Source organism: Chiroxiphia lanceolata, chromosome 18 (assembly GCF_009829145.1).
Source record: "Chiroxiphia lanceolata isolate bChiLan1 chromosome 18, bChiLan1.pri, whole genome shotgun sequence".
Lineage (NCBI taxonomy): Eukaryota > Metazoa > Chordata > Aves > Passeriformes > Pipridae > Chiroxiphia > Chiroxiphia lanceolata.
Genome location: NC_045654.1, coordinates 6,297,178 through 6,324,652, shown reverse-complemented (window position 1 = coordinate 6,324,652; position 27,475 = coordinate 6,297,178). Strand labels below are relative to the sequence as shown.

The following is a 27,475-nucleotide window of genomic DNA, read 5'->3' as shown; positions in this document are numbered from 1 at the left end:
TATAAAAAGCAGAAGAAGGATTCCATATAATAGCATTGCTTTACACAAAAATTTAAATATAAATATTAGTTAAAATGTTAATATTTTTGAGCTGAATTCCTATTGAGTGTAATCTTTTAAGCTGATGAAATATTGAAAAACAATAGCAGTGTTCTGTTAGCTTGGTGCTATGGGGTTTTTTTTCCCTTGGAACAGAGAAGGCTTACAAATTTATAACAGTGTATTGCTAACAAAGCTCACAAAATCAACCATATCTCCAAAAGGCCATTTCAGTCTTCCAGCATTCCTAAGCAAAACCACTTTCATTCATTATGCTGCCCTCTTTCTCCACCCATCAGTTGCACACACAATCGATATGTGTGTATACATCAGTTGCACTGTTTTTTGTAACTGTAGCACACTGGCCATGGACAAGTAGTTCATTGCCAGTGATAATCCCCCAGATTTCTTTCAAAGTTTTTTTTTTTTATTTTACAAGATTTTTTCTTTCTATTTGTATTTCATCTTACTGTATTCAAGGTCACTCATTCTCATTTTGTAATTTTCTTTTTGTGGTTTATGGCCTTTGTATACAAACAACAACAATAGCAACAGCAATGGCAGCTAATAAGTAATGAATAAATAATTTTATATTTCATAACACACAGTCTGAGGCATTTCTTTCAATTCGTCTGGTGCCCATTAAAATGTAAAAATCTACACTATTAATTCATTTAGTTTTCCTGTACATTTGGTACAGGATAGTTTTGGTACAGGTATAGTTTGTCCTTGCTTTTTGAAACCACCATGATTTTCCAGTAGTCAATGAGTTAAAGACCATAAAAAACCCAGACAAAACAACCTGCAAAAGTTAGCAATTCTTACATTGAAAAGAGCTGAATGATATAGAAATGACTTCAGAAACCCTTTGGGATCTAGGTAAAAGCAAAGGGTTTTTTTTCCTGAAAGGATTCTGTACAAGCAGTAATTCAGAAATCACTTTTTAATGAAGATAATGAAACACAGTAAAATACAAACAGTACTCATGTTGTGGTTGTTCAAGGAAAACAGCACTGCAAGTTTTGCAAAACATTTCCAGTGCAGCTAACAAACTTTTTGTTTTGAAGATGGACTCTAATTTGAGAGTTGAATAAAGATGGATTTTTAAAAAGTCATTCTACATTAATGTGGAAGGAAATGTGTAATTTTCTGAGTACTTCCCTTCTCTCCCTTCCAATTGTATCCTTTTAAAATTAGATGAGAACTGAAACAAAAAGGTCACTTTGTGTTCAGAGACTTGCCAAAATATAAGAATTCTATGTTTAAATACTGTCAGTATCTCTCCCTTTCTGCTAAAAAGAACCCCAAAAATCTGTAAATTCAACCTGACCTGCCAGTAGTCCATCTGTCTGTGCATCCACTTTCACATCTCTCTAAGCCTTACGTGACCCCAGAGAAGGCAAATGTTTCCCTGATAATTGCTAAGATAGCAGGCTCTTATTCTTTCCATTTTACCAGCTCTCCAGTAAAAGATGAAAAGTGCAGAGAAATCATGAACTCTTTCAGTTTTGTCAGAACTCTGGTTCTGCTGGCAAAGATGTGACTGTTAGAAGAAACTAGTGCCTGTAACTTTGAGACTAATGCTTTCAGAAACATTGTCTTTTGCTCAGCCTGCCACGATGTAATGTCAGCAATTTGATTAGCATTTCCCATACCATTCAATACTCATTATATTGATAGCAGAAATCAAATTATATCATATAAAATAATACCATTGTTTGTGTTTGGAAAGTCGATATTTGTTGCTGTGGAGATTTAAGTCTCTGCTACGCTTTTTCTGTATTTCATTAAAAACTCCGCTGGAATTTCATTGTCTCTTATTCTACTGGAACTTCTGAAACAAGTTTCTGGTTTCCTTTGTGTCTTGGAAGAAAAAACAAAGTTAAAAAAAACCAAACAAACCAAAGGCTTAAGATGAGTAAAAGCAGTTACCATAGAACAAGGTTACCTTAGAACAAAGTGAGAAGAATATTGGGGTTTCTTGAATAGTAATATTGCAACAATTTTAAAAGTACCACTTCTGTGTAATTCCAGTGCATACTACCCCAAAGAACAGTATCCCTCCCCTGTCGTACAGTAATGAAGATTCAAAATATTTAAATCACCATAGAATCATAGATTGGATTGGAAGGGACCTTAAAGATCATGTAGTTCCAACCCCCGGCCATGGGCAGGGACACCTTCCACTATCCCAGGTTGCTCCAAGTCCCATCCAACCTGGCCTTGAACATTTCCAGGGATGGGGCAGCCACAGCTTTTCTGGGAAACCTGTGCCAGGGCCTCACCACCCTCACAGGGAAGGATTTCTTCCTAATATCCAATATAAATCTACCCTCTTTCAGTTTGAAGGCATTATCCTGGCAAGGACAGTGACGTGTTTTTCAAAAAAGATAGTAGCAGAAAAATACCATGTTTGATTTCTTTGTTGATGAGAAAAATTAATGAAGAGGTAATAACAGTTGCTATTTCTTTAGGAGGTTCATTTGTGTTTTCAGTTTAATTGAGGCTTACCTCTCCTTTCTACATAAAAAAGTCAGACGTGCCAGGACTGCAACACCAACTATTCCAAATACACAGCCAAGAAGAATTAGTTGCTCAATAGCTGAAAAACAGACCAAGCACAAAAAAAAACAGGAAGAATTTGATACATTTATTCATATCTGTTTGAATGCAGTCACAAAATGATTTTTGAAATTGTACATACAATTTTTCTGTTATTTTTATTTGTGGAACAAACTGCCTGCCTTGGCATGGGGGTTGGACTAGATGGTCTCCAGAGGTCCCTTCCAACCCTAACTATTCTGTGATTCTCTGAAACTGGTACAGATCAGGAACTCACAGAACTTCTGCATTTGACTGTTGGGGCAGGTGGCTGTAAAAGCTGTTGTAACTCAAAGAAAGGGTGGCTAGTGGTTAATATGTAATCATCATCGTGAATGTACAACACTTATGCAGAACTGCCAATCCCCAAAACTGGATTTTTTTCAATCCTTTTCCATATATTGCTAAGATTTTATGATTTTTAGCTGGATGTTACTTGTGATTTTACTAGAATCTCCTTTTTGGTTGTGCTTGGATGGCTTCTTTGTTCTTCCTCTGTGATACTGTGTGAAGAGAGGTTGCTGTGGTACTGGCAAGACTTGCAGTGGGATTGTAATTAGAAGCATAGCAAAATAATTATTAGCAGAGGATTTCCACGGAAATTTTAATTCAAGAAAGCAAAACTCAAAAGCAGCAATATGCAGACCCAACAGCATAATTTGTATTTGAAGTTTCAAATACTAAAATGGATTTTGCAAAATAACTGGCATTAAATTTTCTTGTTTCTGTCTCTCTTCCTATCCAGTTTTCATAATATCAAATAGCAAGGAAGGTCTTTGTTGCAATCAGATCAATAAAATTCTTTCATACCTTGTTGTTCTTTGTCATCTTTCAGGAAACCATTGGACAGCATTGTGGGGTTTGTTTGCTTATCCATAAAGGTGCATCACGTCTCCATCACTCTGAATGCAATTAATCACTGCATGTTTCCCAGCTCCTTCCCTCTGATCATTCTGGGCTGGCTTTCTGCCCCCTTTTTCTAATGTAAATGTCAGCATCCATTTTGCTTATTGAGACTGAATGGCTCTTAGCCAGCATGTATGTGGTTGATGGCAGCAGTGGAAAAATGTTCTTAGCTTTCAGCTTGGCAGAGTGTTTTGCCACTGGCTTTTTAAGATCTGGCCTTTGCACATTTGTCTGCTGCCCAAACTCACTGCGGTTCATCTTACAAATATCACTAAATGTGCAGAGCTGCATTCAAAACATACAAGCAATTGGTACAGGCCAGCAGAGGCTGATGAAATGTGTCAGCATGACAGGAATTCATTGCTGAAGTGAGGTGCACATTCCACATTTCTTTGGAAGGTGCTCAGAGTGGAGAATCTGTTGGTATGAACTATTTGATGGAGAATCTCTTGGTATGAATTATTTGATGAGTGCTTTTGGGAACTATTAACTCAGCATTAAAAGTGCTTCAAACGTCATCTGGCCTTGCATCACCTTGGTGCTTTGAAATATCGCCATCTTGAGGACGTTTGGAGTGTACGTGGTGAATGATTAAAAGGAAAATTTGGGGTTGTTCTCTGTAAATCATAGAGACAGCCTAACTGCTACTAAATCCAAAAGTCCAGGCTAATTGTTAATCTAACGGGACTAACACAAGAAAGATAATAAAATTTTGTTAGTTATCCTAAATACTATTACATCATTCATTACATTACATCATTACAATAGTTTTGCTGCCATAGAATGATGCAATATGTTTTGAGATAACATAACCCTTTGGAAAAAAGGGTGAAAGCGTTCAACAAGTGTGGGCTGTGTCTGCTCTCAACTCACAGAATCATGGAACAGCTGAGGTGGGAAGGGACCTCTGGTGGTCATCATGTCCAACTCCCCTGTTCAAACAGGACCACCCAGGGCCAGTTGCCCAGGACCACCCAGGGCCAGTTGCCCCCAGGTTCTTTTCTGTAAAGTTTCTCTTCAAGTGCTCATTTTATAATGTGCAGCTTCATAACTCACCCCTCAGGTGGCCCAGACTGGATACATGTTTGCCCCAGTTAGTTGCAAAGGAAGTTAAAACTGTATTAGTGATGACAGAATGAAAGATGACACTAAGTGGTTGGGGGTTGTGCCATCATTTATACTTGAAAAGTAGCTCAAATTATGTGGATACTAAAGGTTTCCAATAATCCATAGTTTCTCTTTTTAGCTAAGTACTATGCTTTCCTGTTTTTCTAAGAGTGATTTTGAAATTTATGTTAGGTCATCCACTCAAGAAGCATCCCTGCCAGTTCCTAGCCAACCCTACAGAAAGGGAAGCTTGTAGCCCTAAACCCTTAGAAAGAGTAGATAGATTAAATAATTTTTAAAAATATAAAAAAATTTTACAGCCCCAACAAAATCCATAAACCCACCATAAATCACCTGTTATTTAGATTTGAATATTACTCTCTCTGGAAATCCAGAGATCTTATGTCCAGTGTTTTTCTGAGTAAAAGAAGTTTTTGTTATCAAGGGCCATCATGGTGTACTGAGATTGCCTTATGTGTGATAATGATTTTATGACAATATGTAACATTTAAAAGGCAACAGACCTATTTTCTGGATGCAACTGGGTGTGTCTCCAGACCAGGCCCCCGACGCTTGGCAAGTTCTTTCCTTTGACCCGGTGAGTTCATAGCCCTGACTGCAGAGGAAAATGATGGTTGAGCCCAGCAGGTAGTTAGTTCCATTCTTTGTTCCATTGATTGGATGGTCCAGCCAGCCACAAGAGATCACTAGTAAAAGAGACATATCTGGTGAAAGTATTTTTGATTGGGACTAGCAAATCTCCATTACAATGATTCAAATGGCATTTTAGTGGCTACTCATGGAAAGACAGACTTTTAGGCAATCTGAATGAAAATACTTCTGATACTTTTAAAATTATTATTATTTTTAAGTCCAAGGATGACAGGTGAATGCATAGAAAATGAAGATAAAGTTTCTACACTGTGGTGTAGGCCGAAATGGAAAGAAATATATTTTGTGTTTGCCTAAGTATTCCTGCAGTGCAGAGTTTTCCTGGTACAAGGACGATTCCTCCCGATAAGAGTATTTACAGGTGCATGAACCTACAGTTAATCAAAGCCTCCTCAAACATTTTAACTATTTAGATGCCCTGTAGAAACAACTGTAGGGATGCCCTGTATGGGCCATTCACTTAAGAGCTGGACTCCACGATCCTTATGAGTCCCTTCCAACTCAGATTCTGTGATTCTGTAATGATGCTTTGAGGAACGTTGTATCACCTGGCTCCAGATGTTCTACCAGCAGCTTGTGATTCTGATGAGATAGTCTTGTGGAATTTCCCACTTGAAGGCTTCTTGTTGTCAGGACATCGAATCTGCAGAACGGGTCAGAGCCACAGAGTGAGACCATCTCTTCTACCAGGGGATCAGCAGGGTCTTCATGAGGGAAGAACATGGGCAGGAAGGAAGCATTGTGCTTCTCCCCATAAAAGAAATTGTTCAGTAAGAACTCTGTGTCATAAGTAAAGAGAGAAGTTCCATTCTCAATAGCCCCTTGGGAAGACAGAGAAAGAAAGAGAGAGAGATTCATATGTAACATGGTATGCCTGCACATACCACCTTCTGCTACTAATACAAGTGCTTATTTATGTAAATATAGCTAGAGCTGGAAGAGATCTAGGAAGGCCTACAGCATCCTTCCAGCTCAAGATTATTCTCCTTTTCATATGCAACATCTTAACTTAGCACCAAAGTTAGTGTTTGTTTAATATGGTGTTTGATCGTTTTCCTAAAATTAGATCCAAATAATTGTGTAGCTGTGATTTTACATAAAGATGGTTTTATATGCCTGCTAGCAAAATGGTGATAACAGACAGAGCAACAAATCACAAAAGCAAAAACTACAAGCAACACAAATCCTGAGACTATGTGCCCCTAAATTCATCATGTCTGTTATGGCCCTGCTCTTTGTGTTCATTCTGCTGAATCAGAAATTTCTGAGGTTGAAGCAGTAAGACTTTTCAGTATGCTTTGAATCCTGGGTTGCACTGTGCTCAACACAGAGATCAACTGGTAGCCAGAGGGTATTTTTGCATCATATTTTTGGCCCATCTCCTAACCTGATGCCAGGAGGAATGCTGATCAATCTAATCCTGTGGCTAGATATAGCAGCCTATTAAATGTACTCATTAAATGACAGGAGCCATTTTTTTACACACATCCTCCTGCAACTTTTTTTAAAATAGACAATTATTAAATTGGGATTTAATTAATTATTTTTTAGATTGTCAGCGTGGTACATGATGGAAACATTGCTAATAATCTGGAAAAGATAGCTGACCCTGGCTATTGCTGTACTTCTGTAACACTGTAGTCTGCTGGTGCTGTGTTCAGCTGACCATAATAGATGATATTCTAAAAGTGTAAGCTGTGAAACATGAGGTCTGACTCTTGATGGAACAAAGTGCTGAACACTCCATTCTGGTTCTGTCTTCAATCATTCAGCAGTAGGTATTTACCCACTTGGGTAGAGGAGAGTATATTTCTCTTACTCTCTCCTCTTCCCCCAGTACCGATTGCTTGGCACAGACTTCATTTCCTAGCCTTTCAATCACAAGCTGTTTTGAATTTGTAAAGAAAATGTAATAATAGACCAGAGAAATGACTTACAGTTAGCTCCAAACTCAAACAATTGCTGGGGACTTGCATGAACTGGTAGGGTGGTTTTATTCCTGAAGGTGTATTCATCCTCTGTATTGCCATTCATTATCCCAAAGAGACCCTGTGTGTGATTCATGAACTTCTCTGGGAGCAGAACTGTCAGGGTCAGAAATCCTCCATTTCCCTGTACTTCCATTCCAGACCCAGAAGAGAACATCACTGTGATGTTCCGATCAGGTGTAGAATGAAGAAAGAGACCTATAACAATGACAAGAAGAGGACAAAATACCTAATTATCCATAGTGAACAAACTGTTGTGTTTTAGCATCACTTAAAATCATCATCGGTTACAACCATTTCTCATAAAGCTTTTCCTCCCTTCCACTTTGGGCTACAGTCTGAGAAGCATTTAAAGGAAAGCCACACCTTCATACAATTATGGTAAGATGGCTACTACAGAGCAGTAGCAAAGACAGGTCCACTGCTGCTATCAGATGCACTGCCTTCTGCCAGTGTCCCAGACCAGAAGCTCTAAGATATGACTGCACGAGACAGTGGCTGTGAGCTGGCAGCACCCCTCTCAGTAGTCACAGCTTTCCTCTCCTTCTTCCTTGCCTTGTCAAGACCTCCCTGATATGGCTTCTTCTCCGAGCCCCATCAGTGTCCCTTCCATTTTTTTTCCTCCCTGCACCTCTCTGCTTCTGCAGCTCCTTGTCAGTGTAGCCCTCCCCCCTGCTCTTCAGCCATTTGAGGAATACTAATTGCTAGCAACAGAAAACCTCTGCTGAATAGGAGGGTTACTGTTAAAATCCTACTGATGTTAAGAGTATTTGTCAAGTTATCATAAAGATTAATCAAATGATCACAGCCCTGGAGGAAAAAAAGTCAACTTTTCATAGTCTTTTAGACAGAAGAATGGAGGAATAAACTACTGAGAGAGCTCCTGATAGGTAGATGTGAAATTCAGTTATATTTCAGTATATATTTTGGTTATATTTCACTATATTTCATTTTACTTGGTAGGCTTCATTGCATTAGATGCAGTAGCTCAAAGCAAAATGTAGAGTACAGGAGGTTTGAATTCCATTCACTGTCCACAGGATGAGAAGGAAAACTATTGCTCTACAAGCCACTGAAAGAGGACATATAAGACATGGACATGGAAGCTACCTGTTAAAACATTTCATTGTTCTTTCTAGGATAATGCCTTCAAACTGAAAGAGGTTTGGTTTAGATGAGATATTAAGAAGAAATTCTTGGGTGTGAGGGTGGGGAGGCCCTGGCACAGGTTGTCTGGAGAAGCTGTGGCTGCCCCATCCCTGGAAGTGTCCAAGGCCAGGTTGGATGGGGCTTGGAGCAACCTGGTCTAGTAGGAGGTGTCCCTTCCCATGGCAGAGGGGCTGGAAAGAGATGATATTTAAGGTCCCTTCCAACCTAATCCATTTATGATTCTCTGGTTGTATGCCATCCCTTCATAATCCTCCTGCATCCTAGAAAGTTCAGGCAGAAAGCAGGTTTTGCTAGAGGTTGTAATTTATATTATTTGGACATTCTGGGAAAGGAGAATGTGCCACAGTCCAGACCACTGGCAAATCAGATGACTCTGCCTCTTCCTGAACACAGTTTAGGTGCTGCCAGTTAGCTGGTGATGAGCAATGCAGGTTCTGATGTGCTCACCTGAACCATGACTCTCTGCTACACTTCTCCATGGGAACACAGACAGCCACAGTGTGTTTCCCTGTAGCATCCTTGATCCATGGCTATTTGGAAGGAGATGTATAGCCCATAATTCTGGTGGCTACATTCCTGCTATATTCCTGCTGATATCGTGGCTGTCAACAGTCTCAAAGGCCAGATGAATCCGGGCACTGGGTTAGCATAAACACAAGGCCAGGTGGGCAAACTGGATGGAAAGGGCATTCTACCCCCTGCTCTCAGTTTTATCTCTTTCACCAAGGTGCATGTCAACAGAGCACTACCACTGATTCAGCCTCAATCTGGCAGCAACTGAAGAAAGTCATGTAATAATAAAATAAATTCTAATGAGTTGGGACGCTGCCTGTTCTCTGTTTACTTCTTACATATTTTTTTCTGTGACCTGCAGGCTGTTTTCACAAAAAGATGCTGAAAAGAGAGTTGAAATGCATGCATCTAGAGATATTTTTAACTGTACATGGGCTCCTCTGGAATACAATAGCTTACAAGGCTGATATTTGTAACTAACCTTTCAGGTCCATCCAGGTTTGTTCAGAGAAGTTGAGAACCTTTTGGTTTAACAGGACCTCCAGATTCAAATCCTCTGAGTACCGTACTTCAATCACATCAGAGTTGTTCTCCTGCATGGCCACTGCAGACAAGCCTGTCCCCTGAGCTCCAGTTCCTTCCAAATAAAAAACCAATCCCCTAAAATACTCAACATGATATAAAGTAAATATAGAAGGTTATAGCAATACAGGAAAAAAACCCTCAAACAGATATTTCCTAAAAATAATTAAATATAATTATTTATATTTCAGGGAATGGCTAAGCATATAAGTCACATAAAACCCCACAGTATACATCTCCTTCCAATACACTGAAAGCAGAATGTTTAATGCTAAAAAAGACTGGAAATTTTAAATTCTTCATCCTAATAGCAGTGGCTATACTATATAAGAAGGCTGGTTGATCTACTTGTACATTCAGTCCTGTGAGTAAGGTCTGGGAAAACTGAAGATGATTTCAGGGAGGGCATGACAAAAAAAGGAAACAGAATAAACAGAAATTTAAGAAACTGAACTTCAGAAGAAACTGCTTAGTGACTCGTGCTACTTTTGCCATAAACACAGTAAAAGCTATCAAGGGCAAAACATTTCCTTGAAAATCTCTGTCCTATCCAATGTGATATTCAGTATGAGCTGTATATCTACATGGGTGCTGAAATGCACAGACAATTTTTAGTTCATCCATATAATTGTACCAGAAGTACCAAATTCTTGAAGAGCATCCTTAAGGCCAGGTGGGATATTCTGTACTGAGCCAAGCCTGCTATTTTATGCACCATAAAATAGCACTAGATAGAGGAAAAGCATAAACAAAAGTATCTTTTCAGCCTTATGAGAAGCATGATCCCATTATGCTCTTTCACACTCTACTTTTCCCTCACTTTAAAATGCAGTTGTATGACAGTGTCCTTCTTACAGGCTGGTTTGCAATTTGCCCTTTCAAACTGTGAAGGCCACAGGTACCTCCAGAAAGCTTCTTCTGCCCTAGGTTTCATTTTATGAACAAGCCAACAGACTGGGATCATCAGGCCTTTTGATAAAAAAATGACCCCCTTAACCTTCTCACCATACATTCTGTACTTTTCTGCTAGCTTGAGGTGCTCAGAAAGAATTTTTTCCCCATCCAAAGTGTGTTTTCTCTGCTCATTGTGGAACATTTTTGCTCTGTCAACCCACACATGCATATACATCTAACACAGAAAGAAAATAAATCAGGGCATACACTTACATGCTTTCTATTCATTTTTAGCCACAATACTATCAAAATGCATCAGCTGGCAGCTATGCCTATTGAATGATTTCTAGAGCTGACCTTATGTTTCCTTATAGATGAGAATGGATATGGAGAGAAAATAAGATTTTTATTTGAGCTCTTAAACACAACAGAAAACCTTATACTGCCATTTCTCACACCCAATAAAACCAGTAATTAAACTTTGATTAGGAAGTTATTTTTTTCCTGAACATGTTGTCTGCCTTCTGATTATCTTCAAAAAGGTGACCTTTCACAAATGGCCAAAAAAGGAGAAGACTAGAGACAACAGGAGGAATGCTGTAAAGTGCAAGTCAAGCAACCTCAGAAGCTTTCATTTGTCATCACTGCTTTCTCTTGCCGACTTACCATTGGGAAGGTGACCCTGCTGTGTCCTCCCTTGCACTCTTAGGGATGTGAGATCAGACTCTACCAACAGGTATTCTCCTAGGCCATTGAAGGTGAAGTTCAGACCATCAAATGTGAAGAAATGAGGATCCCCAAAAGCAGATGCTATTTTTGAAAGCAAAATGAGAAATAAGAACAAGCAAAAATCACAACCCATTGCTCCTCTTAAGTTCATGAGAAATAAAAGTACATCTCATTGTGGTGATCCGAAGAATGGCATTTAAACAAAGGAAAAAATGCAAGGTTGATCTGATCTATAGTAAATGGGATATGAGGAACAGCCATGAGAATCTTGAAAAGGAGAAATGTAATTCCAGTTACTTTCATATTTTTTGGTCAACATTCAGAGCTGCACTTTAAAAGGCTGCTTTTTCCAAACCCTTTGATGGGGTTTCTCTAAGCAGGCAAACCACTCATTTGTGACCTCCAGTTACCTCTGCAGTTTTCTCCTTTCTTCCTGCTGCAAACTGCTGCCTCTTTGCACTTTCCTTATTTATGGGAGGCCGTGTCCTGCTGGACACCTCAGCATCCGAGCAGCATAGAAGGCAAGGCATGTGGCAGCAACAGAGACATGGCAAGACTTGAGGACTTACTTCAAAGCAAGGGGCAGGAGCAACAGACACACTGCAAATGGTAAAACTTCCTTGTTTCATATGAATAACATGACAGCTTTTCTAGCTACTGCCTACCTGTCTTAAACCACCTCTAACCATCTTCTTTCTGAAAAAGTGTTCAGTGATGGCAGCAAGTCATGGGCATTGACTACTAAGCTTTGGCTATTTATGTTCCAGGGGTTAATGAGATACTCAACAGCAGAAAATCTTGCAGGACAACTAAAAAACACATACAGATTTTGTTACTGATAGATCAATGGAAACCTGCCATGGAATTTTTCCACAGAACATTGTACCCTCGCCATTGTCAACTAATATATGTACATATACAAGTATTCTAAAAGCCAACACTGTATCAAAAGGTGATACTCCATAACGGAATTATGAAGCCCTTACCAGCTCGAGGTGGGCGATACGTCCTGCAGTCACTAGAGGGACGCCTTTTCATATAGAACTGACAATTATCAGACCACAGGCAGCAGTAATAGAAGCTGATAACATCATAAAGCCAATGGGAAAAGCCAGGTATCCGGGGAGGCTTCAGGAAAGGTGGTGAACCCCAGTCATGGCCTCGATCGGGTGTGCTGCCTCCCGTGGAGTCATGTGTGAGGATCTGTGTTCCCGTGGGGTCATAGCAACACTGCTGTCCTGCTGCATACTGGGGACTGATGGAGAGAAGCAGCAAGAAAGTCATCATTCAGCTCTGTGAGGTTCCTTTGTGTTTAGGGGTTGCCTATTGCCTTTTTATGGATACAGCTAAACATTTTGGTTGGCAAGCTTTATGTGATGTCCAGTTAGACTTCACCCTGCCCCTCTTGGTTCTTACAGATTAGACCAGAGTAGGGACAGGGAGGGAAAAGTTTTTAACCAAGGCAGGAAGGAAGGACTTGGTTAAAAGGCTTTCTCTAGGCCTTATAGCTACAGGAACATACCACTCTTTGAAGTTGTTCTGATAGAAATAGTGCAAAGATTAACTTGTTGAACTTAATTAGAAAAACACAGAAAAGGCTTAATTAGGCCTAATCAAATCTATTCTAGCCATTAGCTCCTGTTTGGGTATCCTAAGGTTTTACATGCTGCAATTTATTGTTTATTAAATCTAAGGCCTTAACTTCATCTCAGCAATGAGGGTCAGTATATATGAGTAAGAGGGAAACAATGGTTGCTATCAACTTGAGTTAAGATGCCACAGACCTTTGTGCCTTCTGTGATGCTGCTGTCTCTGAGATGGAATAAAAAAAATGCAGTTCAAAAAATTTTCTCTACCTGGCTTGAATGGCTCTCACACAGTGCACAGCACCAGGGTGATAAGTACACACACTCCCCTTCTCAATGTTGCAGCCATAATCTGTCTGAAAAAGATCAATGTTCACATTTAATGGGCTTCTTTCCTCGTTGTCCTTTCCATTTATGTATCCTCCCCTCACTCTTTGTATCTGACATATGTGTAAAATCTACATGAACTGGCCGAGGCTGTGTGTTGAATAGCATGGAATGACAGGAAAAACAGTGAATTTAATACTGAAGTGTCTGGGGCAACAGGCTTAAGCTGAGCATTTTGCAGTCTATTATAACAGACGTTGAAGAACAAGTGCAGCTAGATGGGATTCAACTATAAGCATATAACAAACACAGATCACAACAGACTAAAAGTTTGTCCTATGTTCTTAGACAGAGGCAGTACAGTGGATCTATTTTTTTTCCTTCACATGCTTTTAACTGTGTCATTTGGAATACACAAGAAATTTGGAGGTTCATAACCAGAATAAGATGGTAGCAAAATCTACCTAATTTTTTTTTTAATATGCTGCCACCATTTGTTATCACAAATAGGAGATAAAGTTCCCCTCAACTGGTCCTCAGATCAGCACTGCAAGTGAAAGTGTAGACTAAATGGCAATTGATTTCTTAGCTTTTGTCAGTTCCTTGTTACACAGTGGAGCTGAGAAAGAGGAAGGAAGCAGGAGAAAGGAAATAATGGATTATGGCTCTGGACTTGAGCTCTGAAGCACAAGGCATAAGGGCTTGTAGTGAAGTCTGGCATACTAGGAAGAAATGTGGCCTGCTTCTTCCATCCCAGGATATCACCTATGAACACAGACTGCCATCCTGCAGGATCTTGAAGAAGACAACCCTGCTCTCAGCTCCACAGAGCTCACTGTCCTCCATGGTGTTTTCTGTCTACCACTGGAATTACTGTCTGAATTCCCTGTTTGAAGGTAATTTCCATCTGCTGTCCTACAGGCACTTCTTTTATTCATACTACCTGAATAAGCTGTATTTGTCTCTGCCATCTGACATGCTACCGGTGCAAGTTTAAACATAATTTAATTGCCTTGTAATGATGTTTAGAAAAGGAACAGGGAGGTGTGTGGAGTATGGCATTCCCTAAGCTTCTACTTGGAACTGTAATAAGCCAAAGAGATCAATCAATGACTTACGTGGAACCTGCCAGTGTCAGCTCTTGCCTGTGCCAAAGTGCAAGGGCAGTCTATAATTTCTTCCTTGAAGTTTGGAAGCTTCTCCTCCTTTCTGTCCCATTCCATACATTTTGCAGTTGCCCATGCATTTGGGTCATCCCTGAAGTCTTTCCCGAGGTGCCAAGCCAGTGCATGCTCATTGCTCCAGAGTGATGGAATGTTGCTGGGGGGAAAAAAGAGCCAAATAGATCTGAGAGCTGAACAAGCATTATTTTGACAGTAACACTGTCAAATCACTAACTATAATTATGAAGTATCTTTTAATTTGCAAGGTGTTATTTCATTACAAAGCCCATTGTTTTCTTTTTCCTGCAACATGTTATGGCCAATCAAAATTTTCCAAATTCAGAAAGTGAGAGGGCAGCATGCAGCAAGTACACAATAATCAGAATACATTTTAATATTCATGATTCTGGCTTACCTGAATGGTTTTAGAGACAGGTTTTCAGAATACATTTTAATATTTATGATTCTGGCTTACCTGAATGGTTTTAGAGACAGGTTTTCTATTCATGCCTTTTGATATTGCAGTTCTATTTAGGACAAAATGAAGAACATCTGGATTCTCTAACAAAACATAACCCTGTGCCCCAATAGTATCAGGGCTAATGGCAACAGACAGGGAAAAACCATTCAGAATCCATGAAATGTTCCAAAGCTACTCTGCTTTCTACCCATGAAAAAATATCATATACAAAGCATAATAAAAAACTCTCAAGGAGGAGAAAAGGTTACCCTTCTCTGGGTAGTGACTCCTAAATGCTAAAGAAGGTTCTGACATATTAGCAACATGTTTGAACTCTGAAAAGGTGGCATTTATATATTCACAGAATCTACACCATCTACATCAAAAACTGCAAACGTGGAAGAATTATGAGGGATATGCAAGGTCAGAATATGTATGGAGCACTTACAGAGGTAATTCACCAAAAATCATGGGAAAATATACAATGAAATAAAAGGAAGTGGTCATGAAATCTGTAGGAATGCAAAGGCTGCATACAAAACAGAAAAAAAATTAAATGCAGAGGAAGGCCTGTGGCTGCAGTGACAGAAGTTCCACAGTTAGGGACTCCTCTACAGGTGTGACAAAAAAATCGGCAGATCTGAGTCTGCTGAGGGTACTGGGTTTGGCTGGGGTGGAGTAATTTTCTTCAGGCAGCCCACAGAGTGCCGTGGTTCAGATCTGTGACCAAACAATGCTGATAACACGCAGTGTTCTGGTTACTGCCAAACGGTGCTTGCATGGTGTCAAGGTCCTCTGTGTTTCTCATGCTGTCCCCCAGGAAATAGGCTAGGGCTTGTCAAAAGGCTAGGAGGGAACACAGCCACGACAGCAAACCCAAACTGAACAAAGGTATATTCCATACACCATTCCACATCATGTCCATCAATAAAACTGCAGCAGAGTTTTTCCAAAGCAGCCCTTACTGAGTGACTGAGTGTGCATCGCTCTGCTTGTGGCAGGTGGTTACTGATTGCCTTTGCCTTAATCCCCCTCTGCCCATGCCCCTCTTTACTTAATAAACTGTCTTCATCTTGACCCATGAGTTTTTCCCACTTTTGCCCTTCCAATTCTCTCCCCATTTTTTCATGCGAAATGGAGCCTGAGTCCCAGTTTTAAATGCCAAAGGATATAACAACTTTACTTCAGGAAGCAATAATAAGGTACCTATGATTAATGAATGCTGTGATGCACTTGCCTCTGCCCATCAGAATAGCTGCTGGGTGTAATCCTCAAAATTCCAAAGTCCCATGTACTGTAATTTCCTTCAGCAGGTACAGGAGTGAAAGTAAGTTTCCCTGTATTGGGGATTTCTCTGGCCAAAGTATAAAGATATTTCCATTCAGCCAACCAGTTTTCTGAGTAACTGTCACCTGTCACACAGAGGAAGAAAATGGTTTTGGACACTGGAAAAGAACAATTACCACAAGATTGAAATTAAATGTCTCCACATAAGTAAATGAAGAGGAAAAGCTGACATTACTGTCATGAGTTATTTATACTTGCAGATCTCTTCTTGAGGCCTCAGTGAAAGCGGTCACATGCTGTGCAGAGTTCTGCACATAAGTCATGCAATAACTTAAAATAAATGCTTGTGCACAGGTAGGAAAAGTTTCACTTTACCTGTTTCATGGTATCCCCAGACTTCTATGTTGACCTGGGTTTCTGCAAGTGCCTGATGTGTCCAGGTAAGAGTTAAGTTTCCGTAAGTGTTGGGGGTACCGTAGTATTGCCATTTTGTCTCATTCACCAAAGTACATTTTTCTTCATCTGAAACCTTGCTGTGATGTACTGCATTACAGAGCAGAAAAAAAAGAACTAATGACATTTTTGCTTTGCATAGTTCTGAAAAAGTGCTACTATGTTATTTAAGATTTAGCAGTGTTTCCCCTGTGTATGTTTGACACAGTACAGGATGCACAACATAAAGAGAGTAAGCTGAAGCTGAGCCCTTACTAATGTTTGAACACCACAGAGCAGTTATTTTTTAACAGAAGTAGTGACAAAAAGGTAACTGTTTTGGTCAACCTCATTTTTAAGCAGGACTTTTTATGAGTTAATGCTGCTGCTGCTACTGTATAGCAGCAGAACTCAATTGCCATAAAAGTTCATCTCTCGAAAGATGAATTAGCATGAGGACAGCAAGAATTACTTCTCTGAGGCCTGTTAAGGAAAAAGAAAAATGATCAAAAAGGGAAGGCTTATGTAAACTTGCATCCATGAAGGAAGAATATAGGAAGAAGAGGAATGATGTAAATTTAAGTAAGTCACCTGATAGCCAAGTTCCAGAGTAGGGGAATGTCCTCCCATCATCTAAAGAAACTTCAAAAGGGATGAAACCAGTCTCATAAAGCAACGGGGAGATGCAGTGGCCTTTTCCATCCTTAGCAATATAGCCACTGGTTTTGATTTCCTGCTTGAACCTGTAGGTGTTGAAAACACTTTTCAGTGGCACCATTGAGAGAAGGAAAATTCTGAATGTCTCAGTTGTGTTTCATCAAGCAACCTTGTGTCATGAGCAGATCATTTGAAGTCCCATCTGTTCAAGTTCAAGTTTTGCTCGTAGCAGTGAATATAAACTGAAAAAATTTGTTTGTGCTTATTTCACCAGTGTGGAACCTGCTGTGCACTGCACACAGCAGTCTACAAGCCTTCAATTTACTATGTAATTACTGGGGGAGGGAGAAATTATAAATTAGCAGAATAATGATTGTATCACACAATTACTTGACTTAGAAGAAATGATCCTGTGTAGAAATACAGTCAACATGTATTCTTGAGGGTGAGGTTCAGCAGAACTTTTGTGTGTTTCAGGACTCTAACAACTTTAGAAGGTTTTCACTCCTGTACAGACTAGTCTTGTTTTGTGGTAATTACCTATAGTCAGAAAGTGAGATTATATAAAATCATGGCCCACCTGCATATTAGCACAGAAGAGGTATTAAAAGCTGTATTTTCAATCAAAAAGTCTTTGCCTCCCATCAGAGATCCTGAGTATGGAGAAATCTGAAGACAAAATTCTTTATAATCAGGGCAGCAATTCCCCAAGGACTGGCACGTCACCTGGCAAGAACAGGCACTAAGCAGCTCCCCACACTGGTGTGAGCAAGAGTCTTGAGCTCCTTTTTAAAGGAAATAAAAAACATACAGACAGGAATGTTATTGAACTCTTCTAGATGTTCTCTAAAACAAAAGTATATCACCTAAAGGATTACTGTAAATCAATAAAGTATGCTGGTTGTGCTATTTTAGGAATGTATTTAGGTGAAGGCTGTAATCACCTGCATGTTAGGGCTGCTCCACCTTGAATAGGAAAATACACTTATTTACCTCCAAGCCACTACATAATTTCATCACTTCCATGGGTAATTTTACATGCAAGAGACAGATAAATCTCCAGAGCAGCCCTTCAACGAGTGTCACTAATTATATTTATTTCTGAGAGTTAAGTCTTAAACATATCAGAATGGGGTTCCCTCACCATCAACCCTAGAAGGGAATCAATAAGAACAGAAGGTTAAAGCTCTTGGAAGGTTAATATCAGCAACAAGATGTGCTCCAATACGAGATTATTAAAAGCTACTGAAATTTCTTTCTTGTTGCAAAATTTGGAACCAATTATGAAAAATTTACTAGGGGAGGGTTGCTTATTTGGGAGGACACAAATAAAAAGAAAGGCAGGGTTCGAGGTGGATGGTGAAGAACAAGCATGGGGAAATGGGAAGAAGGGAGGTAGAAGTGCTTGTTCAATAAAGGGAGCTAGAAAGTTTTTCTGTCTTTAAATATATTTACTGCATTCTCCAGATTGTCTGTTTACTTACAGAGATCCACCGACCTGCTGGAAATTACAGAGGAAGGAAATGAAAATGACACCATGCTGGTAAAAGCTGACTTGTGTGCCTTTGCTTTAGCTTGTACAAATGGTATCAGCAATTTCTTACTGAGGTGTGTATTCTGAAGTTCAGAAGTTAAAAAAGTTTGTAGAAAAAAGCAGCAGAATCTTTGAAAATCACTCACCTGCATTCCGAAGAGCAGTAAGGGTGAAGAGAATGAAGAAAGAAACAATTATGCCAATGAATTTCATATTTTGTCCAGATGATTCAGGATGGCTGATTTCAGTAGTCTTTGTGCCAGTCTGAGAAAAGCCTTTTATAGAAAGAGGTGTCCAGAAATAAACAAGATTCTCACTGTTCAAAGGTTTGTTGTAAACTACTGAAGCAAGACAAACTGAATGAAATGTTCCTTTTCAGAGGTCATGTGCAATTCAGGAGAAGATAGAGGGGGAAGGGGAGGTAGTCACTTGAACTCCTACACGTTATTTTAATAGTTTTTTCTGAAATGGAAGTAGATGTTTATCATTTTTAAAAACATTCCTGCTTCAAAGTTCAAGACCACAGAGTCATTTGCACTGGGTCTACGCTTTAATTTTACTGGAGGAATTAAAACCAGTTATCAGCTAGAAGAATGATAAAGAATAGATGCTGACAGTACAGTTTTGCTCAGGAGATAATGAGGCATTGAAAAAGTGTGATTATTGCATGGTATGTGCCAGCACGAGGGTTGTAAACGAGAGAGGTAAAAGATATTCTGAGGAAGGTATAATTGAGAATGGTGGCTTAATATTAGAGCTGTGAAATGGGCTAAAGAATCTCTCAGACAGAAGCATGAGGATATTCTGGAAAGGCAGTAGGACAGCACGGATGCACTAACAGCCAGTATCAGAACAGGGACATTACCATGGAGGGTTTTTAGGGGATACTGACAGAAAGGAAAGCATATCCCATTGATCTGATATGTAAAATATCAGTACACAAGATAAGAACCTACCAAGGGCAGAGCAGAGTCTGGAATGATGACAGGGAGTTTGGGGAAGCAAGGCTATTCAGAACCAGATAACCATATCAGCAGTTTCATGTCAGGCTGTGATAATTCTGGTACATATGTAGCGAAATGGGGACCAGGGGTCAAAAATAATTAAAGGCACACTGTTTAGTTGAAAGGCATTCAGGTAAAGAAAAGAAAGTGCAATGGCAGCAGAAGGGACTTCTGGAGGTTTCCCTCATTCCCTGATGTCCTAAATATTCCAAGTGTCCCAGATGTCCCTGATATCCCAAATGTCCCAGATAATCCTGATGTCTCTGATGTCCCAGATGTCCCAAATGTTCCCAATGTCTCTGGAGAGAAATGAAGTTTAACCCAGCAACGTTCTGGGGTTTTAACAGCAAATTCATGCACATTCTTGTTCATAACAATAATGTTATTGCTTTTCACAAGCCACTTTTCTACATCACTTTGAGGCCACTGATCTCTTTCTATCTATGGTGGTGTCTAAAGGCTGGAGTTCCAGGGCAGGGGTCACTGGGGGGCATTGGTGGGGGACTGAGCAGAACCAGGCAGGAACCAAGGGGTCTGGGTGACACCAGGAATTGGTGGGATGCACTAGGGGTTGACTGGGAAGAGCTAGCTGTCACTGGGAGGTGACTGGGAGGCACTGGGACCTCCCCTAGGTGCATTGTGGACAGCTTGGGGGGCCACAGGGGGGTCCTGGTACCTGGGGAGGGTCCCCCTGCCACCATCCCCCCCAGCCAGGCTGTGGGATGCACCCAAGTACCCCCGTCCCACACGTGCTGGTTGGATCCTGGAGGGTCTTGTGGGGGGCTATGGGGCTCTTGGTGGCTTGTGAGGAGTTTTGAGGGGCCCTGAGGGCATATTCTGCCTACCATCAAGTCAGCAGCCCTGGCAGAGCAGCTCTGATCCAAATGCACAGAGACAAGCACACCGAAAAGAAAGCAGAGGCAGCCCTAAAAAAACCTGGTACACCTTGACACCTATTCTGGGTGATCCAAACCCTGACCTTAGATGAGCTGAGGCCCCCCCTGACCTCACCTGCTACAGCCGCCCCCAAAGGTGAGACCCCCAATCCCCCAAGGATTCCAAACACCCCAGCACCCCAAACCAGCCACAAATGCTACCTAACATCTCACAAACCCATTTTAGAACCCCCAAGCTATTCCCAGCACCCCCTAAAATATTTCAACACCCCCAAAAACAATCGGAGAACCACCAAAAGTATCCCAGCAACCCCAAGCCGACCCAAACCCCTCCAAGTACCCCCCAAAACCTCCTTGGGCCCCTAAATCCCTCCCAGCAACCCTGCAAGAATATGACATCAGTTTGCAGCTGTGCCAGTTCAGTTAATGCCAAGGGAAAATCCAAGACTCCCCCAGCAGGAGCATTTTTACTGGACGTACGTAAACAGAAGCACAGCTTTTCACTACGAAGTGAGTTACTGAGATTTGGGGTTGTTTTTTTCAGTTTACTCTGTAAATTTTCACTCCTGACTTTCAGCCCCACTGGCCGAGCAGGAGGAGCAGCAGCGGCGCGAGGGCCGGAGCTGTTGGATGGGTCTGGGAGTCCAGGCTCCCATCCCGGTCCAGCCGTGCCCTGCAGCCTTTCGGGGGATGTCCCTGCTGCAGAACCCTGGGGAAGGGACGAGACATCTCCTGGCGCTGCTGGAGCGCAGGAACGGAGCGGAGCCTGAGCGGGAAGCGAGGCACCGCCCTCGGACACGCTGCCTCTGTGCCGCGGGGACAGGAGCTGGGGAGGGGAATTCAACCCTCTGGGGGGCTGCCCTGCCTTTATTTCTGTAGTAGAGCCCTCTTTTTTGGGAGGGGGGTACGTTTGCTAACGAAATTATTATAGCAATGCGCTGCTGCCCAGGGCAGTTTGACTCGTTCTGTGCCTTCTCAGGGGGGTAACAGGGAGGGGGCTGGAGCCTGGCGGGTGATGATGTCGCTGGGGACACCCCCACGTCACTGGGAGAGCCGCGATGCGGTGCAGGAGCAGGTGAGCTCCTGGGGGATGAACGGGGTTACGTGGGGTCCTCCTGATGCCTACGAATTTTCTCGATTTTTAGCTTTTTGCAGATTTTAGAAGCAGCTATAGTTAGCTCACCCTTTAGCACAATAGTTTACACATTTACCCACCTCTCTCACCCCATTTCATATCTAACTTTCTGAATTCCTTACCTTGTTTAGGTAGGCCTTCTTTCTGTTTAAGAACGTTTGCACCCAGGCCTCAACAACAAGATACACCAACAGACAAAGTATCCCTCACAACCCAGAACTTCGGAGGGGCTCCAAGGGCTGGACGTCTTGTGATGAAGACCAAGATGAAGGAGTCTTAGAGACCCCTAACTCAACTTCCAGAGGGGCGTGCCGGGGGCAGAACCAGGGGCAGAACTGGGAGGATCTGGGGGGCGGATGGATCTGGGATTGGACGGACAAATACCTTAAACTGTGGAACGCTCTGGACGGGCACACACGTCTGTATCCGCGGGATAGCTGAAGGGCCTTTATTAAACCTCTCTACCTTATCTCTACTAATAATTGCCTGCTGAGTCTATTTTTGGCTCCCGGCCGATCCTTTAAGGCAAAACTCCCAAAAAAGGAAGGTTACAGCCCAAAATTTTCCATGGAAGGGCGTGCAAAACAATATTAAAACCTGCGAGGTTTCTCATCTTTATATATATTGAAAACTAATATTAACTCGCATATATATTTATTTCAAAATGCTACCCTAAATGTGCTATATCAAACACAGGATCTCAGAATTTAAGGAACTCCAACCGCGGCCGAATGCGCGCGGTGACACCCGCGAGCCGAGAGCGGCGCATGCGCACCGACGTTACTGGCGCCCAGCGTCACGTGATAAGCGTGGGCGTCCTGGCAACCAAGTGGCACGTGCGCAGTGGCTGCACTGACTCTCCTGTGCCCCCTGCTGGTGAAAAGGCGGTACCACAAGGAAGAGCTCCGCGCATGCGCAGTGAGCGGGCGCGGCGGAGCAGGGACCGGCCGGTGCAAAGATGAAGTGCCAGGACCATAGTGGAGTTCCAAGGACAGGGGCACCCACACTGTGAAGGGCGTTTCAATACTGATGAATAAACTTGCCTGATCTGTATTTTTTCCCCTTCAGTAATGGGAGAGTTTTGCTAGGAACTCTGTATAAAAATATAAAATAAAATTACTTTTTAAATGAAAATCCTTTTTGTTTTCTGTGTGGTACTCAGATCTTTCCGAGGACGTTAAAATTTTCCCTGCGTACATGGGTTGAATCCCACCCCCGACCACCGTGCTCTGCCCTGCAGGCGCCGCCTGGTGGACACGGCCGGTAGCGGCACTAAAGCCGTGCCCCCCAACTCACCCAGTGGCCGAGGGCTTATTTATTTTACTTTTGATTTTTTCCTTTTGTTTTTATGGTCTATTTTAATATTTTTTAATTTATTTTTTCATTTTATTTCTTATTTTTATTTTTTATTTTATTTTGCTCTCCTCTTTTCTTTTCTGTTTTTTAAATTTTTTTTTGTTTTTATTTTATTTTATTTTTTAATTTATTTTTTATTTTAGCTTTATTGTCTTTTATCCTGCTCAGGCTTTAGGCTGGTCATCCGTTGGGGACCTGGCGGGATTGACAGAGACACCAGCCAATGGGACGCTGAGGGAGGCGGTGCGAGCCACGCCTTGACCAGTGGGAGAGCGGTGTGAACTTCATAGCAGCCAATGGGGAGGCGGCAGGGGCTGCTGTGCTGCGCCTCTACTGCACGGCGGGGCTGCTGGTTCCCAGTTTTTATAAAATAAAAAGTAAAATTGAAGTTTTTGCTGGTCGAGGATGGGATTCGAATCTGTGTGTTCAGAGCACGGGTTGCTCCCTAGGCGAGAAGTTCAACCACTCGGCCACAAGGGGGGGGCGCCTCAGACAGCCTTTGCGGAGGCGGGAGTGAGCCCAGGAGGCCGCCATTTTGTTGTACGGTGCATGCATGGGGGGGCCGCCACGTTGTCCGGACCATGGCGGCCGCCATGTTGTTGTCCGGCGACCCTGGGGGGCGTGGGACAGGCGCTTGGATTTCAGCGCGACCGCGGCCACTGGCACCGGGGAAAAAGTAAAAATAAATAACACTTCCTGCACAAAATCAGAGAAAAATCACCCAGACTCCTAAGCTGAGGACTTGTCTATACTTGTGCCCTCAAAACTAAACTTCCCTACTGTACGGGCTATGACTGCTGAGCACGGGGGGAATTCAGCCCTTTGAGAACCCCGGTCTGCAGAAGGACGGGTAGATGAGGGCTCTGCCAGACACACACCCAGCAGTCCACAGGGTGGTCACAGGGTAACGCCATGAAATGGAAACCGAACACTCACTTTTCCCAACTGCAAGAAATACTCTTTTAGAGCGAGGCTGACACGGGCTGGATGCACCAATGGGTGCCCTTCCCTTCTCTTAGCTCAGTTCGATGGAGCAGATCCTATGGAATAACAGAGCATTAACCCAAGTCTATTTTTATAAACCCAGTATTTCACCCCCCCCAATATTATTCTAACCAACAAAAGGCAGGGGTGTCATCCCCTGAAGGGGATATACTTTGCTATGACTTCACCCCTGACCTTTGCTGCACAGCACATTTCACTCCTGTGACCCAAACACCACTGGTGCTCACTGTTCACACTGTCACAGCCATGCAGAAGGAGGAATCAGAGCTGGCATTAGCAAACTGCTGTTTATTTGTAGAGTCAGGCCCGTGACAAGAAGACAGATCCCAAAAGTAAGATCCAGCCCTGGCAAATTTAGAGCATGCTGGGTGGCAAAAGGATTCATTTGTACTAGGTATGCACCATCTTCATGATGTTCTGTGGATATGCTTTTAACCTTTATTGCCAGTAGGTAGAGATGTGATGAACGTGGTTTGGCAGGGAAGGTTTACATTGGGATCTTCTTACAATAAGTCGCAGGAAAGCCCATCCTTTCACGTATTAAAATAAGAGACTAACACAGATGACAGTCAAAGCACAAATGGACTTCTGTCCATATGATGGAAAAAGCAGTAGAGTGGGCCAGAGGAATTGTTCTGCCACTTTGGATCTGGCTCTCAGTCCATGGTTCTTCACACCTGCTTTACTGAAAGGATCTTTTCCACAACAGGTGGAATGACAGTTTTTCTCACTCAGGTGTTGGCTGTCCCTGCTGCATTCCCCAATTCAGTTACCCTTCAGAAAAACAGAGCAGTGGCAGGAACACTGCTGGTGCAAGAGGGGACCGTCGACTTCTGTTGTCACTTCTCATAATTCACAGAAATTCTATTATTAAAAATTTAAGAATACTCTATACTTTAAGTCACCTTAATTTCTGGTTCTTCATACTAAACGTTGTCGTAATTTTCCTTCGGATCACACTAGTGACTTAGTTCAGAAAGCTCAAGCATAACAGTGTTTATAACTGATCTGTGAAACCCCAAGATCAAAAAGTTGTTCTGTTTTTTTAATAATGCTATTCATCTCAAGATAAAAGGACATGAAGGAAGTTCTTAATTCTTCAAAGAATAAAATCACAACATAGGAAATGCCTCTGAGTTTTAAATCAAACTCATCACACATTACTAACTATCCCCGAAAGGGCTGCCAGGTGTCAAGAAACATGGTAAGGACAAAAATATTTTTTCAGCAGCTTTTATATTGCATTCAATATTGCAAAATACCTCTCCAAATTCTAACAGAATTCTCCATTGCTTACCTTACCCTAATAAGGAAAGACAAAGAGCCCAGGGAGAAGAGAGCTTCCGTAGCTTATGGCTTTTAGAAATTACCTGCTAAGTGTGTAATTTTAAAGTGATTGTCTTCCATTAGGGCTACAATAAACAGCATGGTGGAAAATTCAATCTGATTAGCTTTTCTAATGAGCTGCAGGAGGTTGTGGAGGCCAAAGCTGTAGAATCTTAAACATTTCATCTCTGATTACAAACCTGCCTCTGAATTAATCAGATAATGAAGTGCATAGATTTAATGAACCTAATGCTGATCAACAAATTATCAGTGATCCTTGTAGATTTTTGGCAGGCTAAACACCTTTTTTGTAAGATTCTCTAAAGTAGGAAGGGTATAAAAAGTATGTGCTCTATATGTAGTTTTTAATGCAATAACCAGTAGATAAAAACTTTATAATTTACACAATTATTTAATTTACTCACAGTGTGTTCAAGTTCCTTTTGGGGCTCCAGGAGGGCTGTTGTTATCACAGATGCAATTTAATTGAGACAGCAGCGATTAAAGATGAGCTAAATCCTGAGAACTTTTAACTACAATCTCACTGGAACAAATGGAGCTCTGACTCTGGAAATGAGAGAACAGGGTTCAGGCACTGCCAATGTGCAAGCCCAAGTTCCTAATCCCAAACCATCCCTTTTGGTAGAACTACTTACCCCTGTCAGCATGAAGCTGCCCCCAGCCCTGACCTCCCAGTGTCCACCCTGCATTCTTCCCTCCTCCAGCCATTTCTCTCCCCTCCATATTGCTGGAGTTTATTGACACATTCCATTTTGCAGCAGAACAACTGGCCACAATTCCCCAGAGTACCCTGAGCTGAGCCTGCTCAGCCTGGTGCCTGTTTCCTGTGAGACACAGACCCTTCAGGCACAGGGAGACGTGGCCTCACTTGCTGTTTCGCCTGACTTTTGGAATGCTCTGCCCTTGGGATTTCCTTTCATTTTCTGCTTAGTCATCACCAACTTAATACTCACTGAAAGATCAAAGTTATTACTGTTAAAATCTAATATATTGCTCTTGGCTACTGACAGGTTCGGGGTATGGACTAGATAGACCTTTGCTCTGATCCACTATGGCATGTCTTATGTTCTTATTATGACTTCAAATTTACTTTCCCCAAAGGGATGTGCTTGTAGAAGTCCATCTGTCAAGTGATTCATGAGAAGTGGACATAAAAGAGAACTGAATATGGCTAACTGAATACATTAAAAAAATTAAACAAATATTCCTGCCAAATGAATACTTGAAAGATCTTAAATAAAAACACTAAGAACTTGAATTCGTCACCTCTGTAGTATCTGTTTTGCATTTTAAATGGTTGCACCTTTGATGAAACATTTTTTTAACGTTATGTATTGCCCTTTTCTTATAAAAACATGTGGCTTTTCCTTTCTATCTCAGTTGTTTTGGATTAAAGAAGTAGTGGCAATTACAGCAATATCAAAGAAAGAGACAGAAGCAATCGCATGGATCAAATTATTATCTCGTTGAAATCCAGGGGCCTGTTACTTGCAAGTTCAGTCAGGCCAGGATTCATCCTCAGTGCCTGGAAAAGTGGCAAATTGGTTTTAATCCTTGCACATTTCTCATCTGTCCCCAGTATGATTTATCCTGCAATGTTTGGTTCTTGGTATTTGTCTGAAGGGCTTTTAATAAACATACCCCTGAACAAAAATGCCAAACTTCTTTTGTAAAGTAAATTTTTTAAGAAATTTCATTTTTATTTCAATTACCGGTTTCAAACGTACAGAGCCACTCTAAAAGTAGAGCTGCTTGATAGAATTTTTGAAAGTACTTTTTACGATGCTTGCTACTGAGAAGTGGGAATAAGCTCAATTTTATGGCAGTAACCACTTTATGCATTATTCCCAACATCAGTGTGTGTGCTTTCAGGTGGTGTCACTCTTGTGTTGTAAACACGGTGTCTTTGTGATTCTGATAGGGCACAATCAGAACAGATCAGCCAAGCCAACAGATATGTGGCATAACACTGACACTCTCACAAAATAATCAGATCCTCTCATTTTTCTGCCAACTGCAGACAAAGCATTGCTCACTGTGGGTTTGAGGGTGACACGTGTCTCTAAAACGTCTTTTTCTAAGCAC

The 27,475-nt window shown here is 41.6% G+C and overlaps 1 protein-coding gene across 4 annotated transcripts in view; it reads right to left on the bottom strand.

Annotated features, from left to right (window-relative positions):
• The window catches only part of SUSD2 (sushi domain containing 2), a 33,927-nt gene extending 11,941 nt beyond the window's left edge, over positions 1 to 21,986 (bottom strand). The window contains exons 1-16 of one of the 4 annotated variants that reach the window (XM_032706237.1): positions 21,805 to 21,986; positions 18,794 to 18,988; positions 17,694 to 17,898; positions 17,048 to 17,199; positions 16,400 to 16,567; positions 15,975 to 16,149; positions 14,233 to 14,434; positions 13,058 to 13,143; positions 12,188 to 12,456; positions 11,139 to 11,282; positions 9,478 to 9,633; positions 7,263 to 7,511; positions 5,874 to 6,146; positions 5,178 to 5,360; positions 2,551 to 2,641; positions 1,619 to 1,902 (exon numbers count right to left, since the gene is read on the bottom strand). In XM_032706237.1, the coding sequence (XP_032562128.1) occupies positions 1,857 to 1,902; positions 2,551 to 2,641; positions 5,178 to 5,360; positions 5,874 to 6,146; positions 7,263 to 7,511; positions 9,478 to 9,633; positions 11,139 to 11,282; positions 12,188 to 12,456; positions 13,058 to 13,143; positions 14,233 to 14,434; positions 15,975 to 16,149; positions 16,400 to 16,567; positions 17,048 to 17,199; positions 17,694 to 17,898; positions 18,794 to 18,860 (2,466 nt within the window). In that variant the 5' untranslated portion in view covers positions 18,861 to 18,988; positions 21,805 to 21,986 and the 3' untranslated portion in view covers positions 1,619 to 1,856. Of the gene's footprint in view, positions 1 to 1,618; positions 1,903 to 2,538; positions 2,642 to 5,177; positions 5,361 to 5,873; positions 6,147 to 7,262; positions 7,512 to 9,477; positions 9,634 to 11,138; positions 11,283 to 12,187; positions 12,457 to 13,057; positions 13,144 to 14,232; positions 14,435 to 15,974; positions 16,150 to 16,399; positions 16,568 to 17,047; positions 17,200 to 17,693; positions 17,899 to 18,793; positions 19,057 to 21,804 lie in introns of those variants that run through there. The other 3 variants (XR_004360229.1, XM_032706238.1, XM_032706239.1) reach the window with 3 other exon arrangements.
• Between the last annotated feature and the right edge of the window lie 5,489 nt (positions 21,987 to 27,475).